The sequence below is a fragment of the Scophthalmus maximus genome, chromosome 1 (assembly GCF_022379125.1).
Source record: "Scophthalmus maximus strain ysfricsl-2021 chromosome 1, ASM2237912v1, whole genome shotgun sequence".
NCBI lineage: Eukaryota > Metazoa > Chordata > Actinopteri > Pleuronectiformes > Scophthalmidae > Scophthalmus > Scophthalmus maximus.
This window is the reverse complement of record NC_061515.1, coordinates 7,522,501-7,529,786: the sequence shown is the minus strand read 5'-3', so window position 1 is coordinate 7,529,786 and position 7,286 is coordinate 7,522,501. Positions and strand designations below refer to the sequence as shown.

Genomic DNA, 7,286 nt, shown 5'->3' with positions numbered 1-7,286 from the left:
TTGCACGACGAAATTTGCACAGAGCAAACTCACTGATCTGTTTGCTTTTGGCTGACCCGGCGTAATTATAATTATCCTTTGCTGAAAGATAAGGTTGGGTTGGGTTGGGTTGGGTTGGGGGGGGGGGGGGGGGTGCACACGTACACACACACACACACACACACACAGACACACCAGGAACCTTTCTCTGCTCACTGGATTCACAGGCTGCCTGTGTGTGTGTGTGTGTGTGTGTGTGTGTGTGTGCGTGTGTGTGCGTGTGTGTGTGTGTTTGTGTGTGTGTGTTCGCGTGTGGTCATGCTGATTTGAAGGGCCTGTCCCTCACGAGGTTATTCCAATGTCTATATATCTGCAGGTGTCCTCTCTTGCACTTATGTATTTATGGGCTATAAGGCTTTTTTTTTTTCTTTTCTCGTGCGAGCTTGCTGCGAAACGCAAATGATGGCATGAGATTGAGGAAGAGCAAAAGAACTGTGCAAAAAAAGTTAACCAAAAACAAACAAAAAAGTTACAAATCGATTATTCCAGGAAAAAAATGACCTGCACTGAAAACGAATTCTAGGCCATACAGAACACGTTCACTCGCTCAGGCGGAACTGTAGAAATGTTCTCCATCTTTTAATAAGTCACTGAGTCTCATATTCAGTCCTCGGAAAAATCGTGTTCATCTTAAAACAAGTTCGGACTCTTGCAAAATGGTTTTCAAGACGATGGTGCCACTTGTTCCTCGTATTGTTTGAAGGAGAGAGAGAGAGAGAGAGAGAGAGAGAGAGAGAGAGAGAGAGAGAGAGAGAGAGAGAACAAAAAGAAAAGCCAACAAGCCCGATCACCTCGCGACGTGTTGATTTGCAATTGTGGGAACAAGTGGAACTCGTTTTACGCAATCTCAAGATGCAACAGCAGATTAAATACGTTTTTTTTTCAAAATGGTTTTATCGTTTTGGGGGGTGGGCGGTGGTGGTGGTGGTGGGGCGGGGGGGGGGGGGGTCTCATTACGTACCTTTCTTCGCTTCTGAATTTGCGAGTCTGAAATGCTGCTGTTGCTGCTGCTGCTGCTCGACAACAACAATCTGGTTCGGGTTATTTTTAACGAGGGGGGAGTCTGGCCTGTGCTTGGGGTTCGTGCTCGCCTCCAGAGCCTGGTGAGGGGCGCTCAGACCCTCGCTTGCAGCAGCAGCGGCGGCGGCGGCGGCGGCGGCGGCGGCCAGACTCACTCCAGACGAGTTAGTGTAGCGCAGGATCCCCTGGCCCTGCAGGGGCCCGAAGTTGCCATAGTTTGTATAATTGCTATAAAAGGGAGACGTGTAATAAATAGGTCTTCCGAGGATGGAGGGGGCCGGGTAGAGGGAGGGGGAGCTGGCGGCCGGGGAGGTGGCGGAAGGCGTGGGGGGAGTGAGGAGGCCCCCGCTGGAGGAGGGGCAATTCGGTTGCCCCGGTTGCTGTTGCTGATGTTGCTGCTTTTGGTCCGAGGTAGCGATCTCCGCCAGCGACCACAGCTTGGGCTTCGCTGCGGGGTTCGGGGGCGGCCCCGAGGGAGCCCTGCTGTCGAGGCACGGCGGCGGTTTGCCGGCGCCGACGACGACGCCGCCGCCGCCGCCGCCACTGGCGAGGCCGCGGGCCAGATCCTCGCGCTGGCTGTGGAGCTGGTGGAGGTGCTGGAGGTGCTGGTGGTGGAGGTGGTGCTGCTGGTGGTGCGGGTGGTGGCCGAGGAGCGGCGCCTCCACCCCCGTCAGTGGCGACGACGTGACGACGACTTTGGGCGAGAGCTGCGCCCGCGGGTCGTGGCTCCGGTGGCTCCGGTGGCTCCGGTGGTTCCGGTGGTTCCGGTCCTCCTCGTCCTCCGCGTCCTCGTCCTCCTCCTCCTCGTCGTCGTCGCATTTGTCGCGCACCCGGTCGGAGCCCAGCTCGCCCACGCGGCAGTTCACCTTCTCCCCGTCCGACTCCGCGGAGCAGGAGTGGTCCGTCAGAGTGTCGACGTGCAGGCTGATACCTATAAAGAAAGGAGGAGACTATTAATTATCGATAATAGTAATAATAATAATAATAGGACCGATTAAAATAAATAGAATAAGTCAACTATAGAAGGAAACAAGGAAAAGAGAAAAACACAACACAAAAATACAATTAAACATACAAGACAATTAATAATATTCTAAAATATAAACAATAACACAAGTTTACATTTTCTAAAAATGTCGGATAAACAATCTTAAATCGAATCATGTTGTCAAATTACAAAAAAAAAAAAAAACCAGGCTAGAGAAAAGCAAGGCATTCGTTAATTTGTTTATTTTATCTATTGTACTTTTGGATTTATAATAACAACATTTGTTCTCTCCCATAATGATACAAAAAGTCATCCTGAGAATATTCAGTCACAATTTCATTGAGGCCACTCGTGTACTTATGGTGATTACTATGTTATGTGTCTGCTTTGCCAGTGACCTGCCATTAATCATGTCATTAATCAGAGTATATCTCCTCCATGAAAGAGAAACATTAAATCAAATATATATATATATATATATAAATTTATATTAAACCAAATTATTTGTATCATTATTATTTCATGAAATAATTCCATATCTTTGATATAGAATATTATATTGCACAAAATAACTTGAGCAGTAAATAAAAAGGGGGCAGCCACCCCTCCCCTCCGTTGTAGCCCCCCCCCCCATCCTACCCCCTGCCCCTGGCCCTGAATTGTTAAACGGATCATTGGCTCGGTGGCCAGATTATACCCCACCTTCGTCATCCGCCGACGCCTCGCCGTTGTCCAGGTTCTTCTCGGAGCGCTCCGCCTCCTTCCTCTCGCCGTCGCCGTCCTCCTCGTCCTCGTCCTCGCTCTTGTTCCTGGGCGCCCACGTCATCTTGTTCTCCTTCTTGAGCCGCCGCCTGGCGTTGGCGAACCACGTGGACACCTGCGTCAGGGTCATCTTGGTGATGATGGCCAGCATGATCTTCTCGCCCTTGGTCGGGTACGGGTTCTTGCGGTGCTCCTGCAGCCAGGCCTTCAGCGTGGCCGTGGCGTCCCTGGTGGCGTTCTTGCGGTAGGCCGGGTCGTTGAGTTGGTAGGGGTACCCCGGACTCCCGTACGGGTGGTAACTTAACGCCCCCGCCATGCCCGTCGTGTGTGCGTCATATGGAGAGCTCTGGAGGAAAGTTGGGGGGGGGGGAGAGAAAGACAAAACAAAAAGAAAAAGAAGAAAGGAAAGAAGAAAACATAAATCATCGATGAGGTTTTATAGTACTGTGCTTTAAAATTATATTCTCCCTATATCAATAAAGTGATCATATTGTTGGCTGGTCGTAGACTGACTTATTTGCAAAGCAATTTCGTAATGTCAAAATGCATTTGAATGAATATATCACATATACAATTGCCAATAACGACACATAAATTATTAAAACAAACAAAAATCCATTTTACAATGTGACGTGTGTAACTGCGTTGGTTTTGGGAACATATGCAGGACAGGATGAAATATTTTATCCTCACTTTTTTATTTGTATCTGACATATCAGTAGTCTATTCATAATAAATTGATCATATAAGTCAACTCTGTTCTGGAAGGTTAAATTAAACATGGGGGGGGGGGGTACAGTAAACGCACCGTGCATGGACGCGGGCCGCAGCGAGCCACGAACTAATGGTCAACTAATGGTTAAGATCATTATCGGATTAACTAATAACAGAGCCGTGGTCATTATGGCCGTTAAGATAATAAAAAAAAATGGGAAAATCTATTTTCTACAATCACCTATTAACTTCTCCTCATTTCCTTTCGGTGGGCTGCTTTTTGGAGTTGTGTCGTGGCCACAGTGCGTTAACGTATCGCCTCTTTGCAGCATCACGAATCCCATTAGCAAATCGCTTGATATGCACCTTTTTTTTTCTTCTTCTCCTAAAACGCTCGACGTGCCCTGTGACAATAGCAATGCGACGCGAGCTTTTCATGTTCAAATTCCCGTTTAATTCAACCCAAGTCGGCGACTTCGTCCCCATGGTGATTTCTTTTTTTTTTTTTTTTTTTTTGTTAAACATCCGCCGAGGAAGAAGGAGAAGGAGTCGCAGCTTTGTTTTATCAATATCACGTCTCTCTGTGACACGTTGGCTGCGAGTTCAAAATGAAGGAGAGAAAAAAAAAGGAAATCTGAGTTCACTGTTCACTCGCGAGTGTTTGGTCAAGACAGCGCAGGTTCGCAGCTCGCGTTTGAAATCCCATTTAAAGCCAAAATGGGGGTCAAGGGTTTCCTTTTGGGTGGAAGTGAGGAGCCGCACGAGTAGGCCAGTGGATATGAATGTGCTGCACCCGATGGAAAAGTTCCGCAAGCACTTGCTGAGTAGTGAGTCACAACAAGAAAACATCCGCACCGACTGACTCTATCCTTGGACAGACACATCCTGACTGCATGCGCATTTGGCACAATTCACAACACAACGACTCACTTGCGTAAATGTGGGCAAACGAAGCACGCATAGACACATTAAAATATATATATATATATATATATATATATATATATATATATATATATATATATATATATATATATATATATAATTTTATTTTTTTACCATGTAGGATGGGAATCCCGTAGTTGGATCCGTGGAGTATGACAGTGGACTGGAGAAGCCTGCGCCGGCCGAGGCGGAGAAAGCAGCCGATCCGGGGTAAGGGCTGAAGGCTGAGCCAGAGGACGACCTCGCCAAGTCTTCATTCCGCGGGGCAGCCAGAGCCGAGGCCCCGTACGCCGGACACGAATACAGAGCCAGCGAGCCCGGGGGCTGGTAGAGGTAACCCTGAGGATAGGACATTGGTGAGCGCGGTGCGGGTCGCCGATTTTTCCAAAAGAAAAAAAAAAAAAAACGCGCAGGGCGGCGGGCGAACGGCAGCCAGAAATAATAAACAATCAACTCAATAATCAGCCGTGCAAAGAGTCATCGGACAATGGACGTGAAATGTCCTCCCTCCACGGCCCCCTGACTGGGTGAAAAAACCCCCCGAAAGATCTGTTAAAGTGCCCGCATAGAGGCGATGTGGCATGCGTCTTGATCCCCTAGCGTCCGATGTTTTTAGTACGCGGCACTATGAAGTGAGGAGTTAGGAGGGAAGGAGCCAGTGGAGTTTCAGACACGGAGCATTGGGGGGGGGGGGGGCTGGAGCTGTCACTCCGGCTCATCTGAATATCCCATCCCCGCCCCTTTCTGCCTCGCAGAAACGGAGCCTCGGAACAAAACCGGGCCGTGCACACTGCGAGAAGTGGAGTCTGTCCACCTCGACAAGATCCCTCCGGTTTCGCGTGGCGGCACAATTCAAACTTTGAACCAGAAAATCTTCCGGAAAAAATTGCAATTGTCGCCAAAAGCAGTTGCCTTTCTCCACGTCATACATCTGCCTCATTTGTGTCTCTGTGTAAGAAATTATAATCGAGCCATTTTGAGATAACAATAACTATGATTCCCAGTACAGTTGGAGAACAGAAACATAGACTGACAGCGAGGGAGAGAGAAGCGAATTTGCTCCACTCGATTCGGGGCCACACTGTGTTTGTGCAGTCGGGACATTCAGTTGAATCATCAGGATAACGTGAATCGTGGAGCACAGTGTCTCATTGCTCGAAACAATCCAACGTCAACTGCGCATTAGATGGAAGAGACGGGGAGATGTGAGTATATGAAAGGACAAGTGTTCCCCGGTTTGCAGCTACAGTTATTTTTGTCAGTCCACATATTAAAACAACATCCATAGAAAGTATGAGCACCGGTGAGTGTCAGTGTGAGTGTGTGTGTGTGTGTGTGTGTGTGTGGGTGTGTGCGCGCTCGCCGGGCAGTGTGCGCTCTGACCTGCGGGAGGCGTACACGGCTCCTTAATGTCCACCACTTAGCGAACCTCCAACACGCTCATCCCTTATTATTACAATTACATATAATAAAGCTGTTGGTGGGCGATCGCCGCAGTTATGAGGGGCGGTCTCTCCTCCATTGCCCACCAGACGCCACAAGATCTGGAGACCACCAGCAGCTTTTATGAAGTGTGTGTTGTGTGTGTGTGTGTGTGTGTGTGTGCGTGTGTGTGTGTGAGTTCGACAGTTTTTCTTTTTCTTGCTCACGCTCTTTTGCCGGTGCGTTTGCGCACTCAACTGTCTGTGCACGCTTGCAGTGCGCCCCCCCCCCCCCCCCTTTGCACTTGTCTGCGCGCAGAACACGCGGGGCACATCCTCGTCCTTTATTATCGTGATTACAGACATTATGACCTCTGTTGGAGACAGGCGATACAGCGCAGCGTGGCGGAAACCTGACACGGTGACAGCGGCTGTGGAACGGGCAGTCAAGGTGGCAACTGTCGTGAGGAAGAGTGGCCTCGCAGTCTTCCTCATCGGTATTCACCGGAATGAATGTATTCATCCATCAGGGCGCGCGTGTTCCCCCCGCTGCAAGTGTGGTCTGACAGTGTTGCGCAAGAAAGAAAAAAAAGCAACAGCACAGTTTGAAAAAAAGAAGAAGGTGCAAATAACAAAAGGTCTGTTCGCAGGAATGACTAATTAATACATATAGCACCGGAGATGCATGCATGCATTGTACCAAATCATCTCAAAAGGCACTGTTTATGCATTCATTTTTGTTAATTAATACGCAGTATTTCACACTGTCCTGAATCCAAGGGACTTCATTCCAGCCACGAGAATTCACGGCGGTGTTATGGATATTACATGAAGTCTATTTGCACATATTATTATCATAAAATATTGTCTAAATGTATGTGTTAAGTACAGTATTAGTAGAGCACACATTGACAGGCAATGGAGTGTTTCCTTAATAAATTGACTCATACATGCACTGAAACTAATACCAAAATAAATGAATCGTAAGTTTGATAAAATGTTGAGAATGTTTTATTGATGATGTCAAGCAGCCCTCCTCATTGTGTGACTAAATCCATCAGTGGCACATTATATTAACCAAAAAGAGTTAAACCGTCAAAAAAAATGTCTTGGTGAATTTAGGCCTGTGAAGCAATGCCACCAGTCATAATACATGACTATAACACGACGGTAAAATATAGATTGACGTCAAAGGAAATCTTGCTATCTAAATTTTTATTTGTATTTATTATTTGGATAGATACGAGATTAAATAAAATACATGTGTGAAGCTTGACCCCAAGCCATAATACTTCGCCAGCCATATTATGGAATTTAAAAAGTGTAACCAACATAAGTTACATTGTTTTAGCAAGTCATTACAGAAACACACACACACACACACACACACACACACA

At 47.5% G+C, this 7,286-nt stretch overlaps 1 protein-coding gene across 1 annotated transcript; it reads right to left on the bottom strand.

Annotated features, from left to right (window-relative positions):
* Positions 1–972: 972 nt before the first annotated feature.
* Positions 973–5,124, bottom strand: irx2a (iroquois homeobox 2a). Its single transcript, XM_035633173.2, has 3 exons — positions 4,583–5,124; positions 2,750–3,155; positions 973–1,990 (listed from the first exon to the last, which is right to left on the bottom strand). The coding sequence occupies exons 1-3, from the start codon at positions 4,820–4,822 to the stop codon at positions 993–995; spliced, it is 1,644 nt and encodes a 547-aa protein (XP_035489066.2). The 5' UTR covers positions 4,823–5,124; the 3' UTR covers positions 973–992.
* Positions 5,125–7,286: the final 2,162 nt, after the last annotated feature.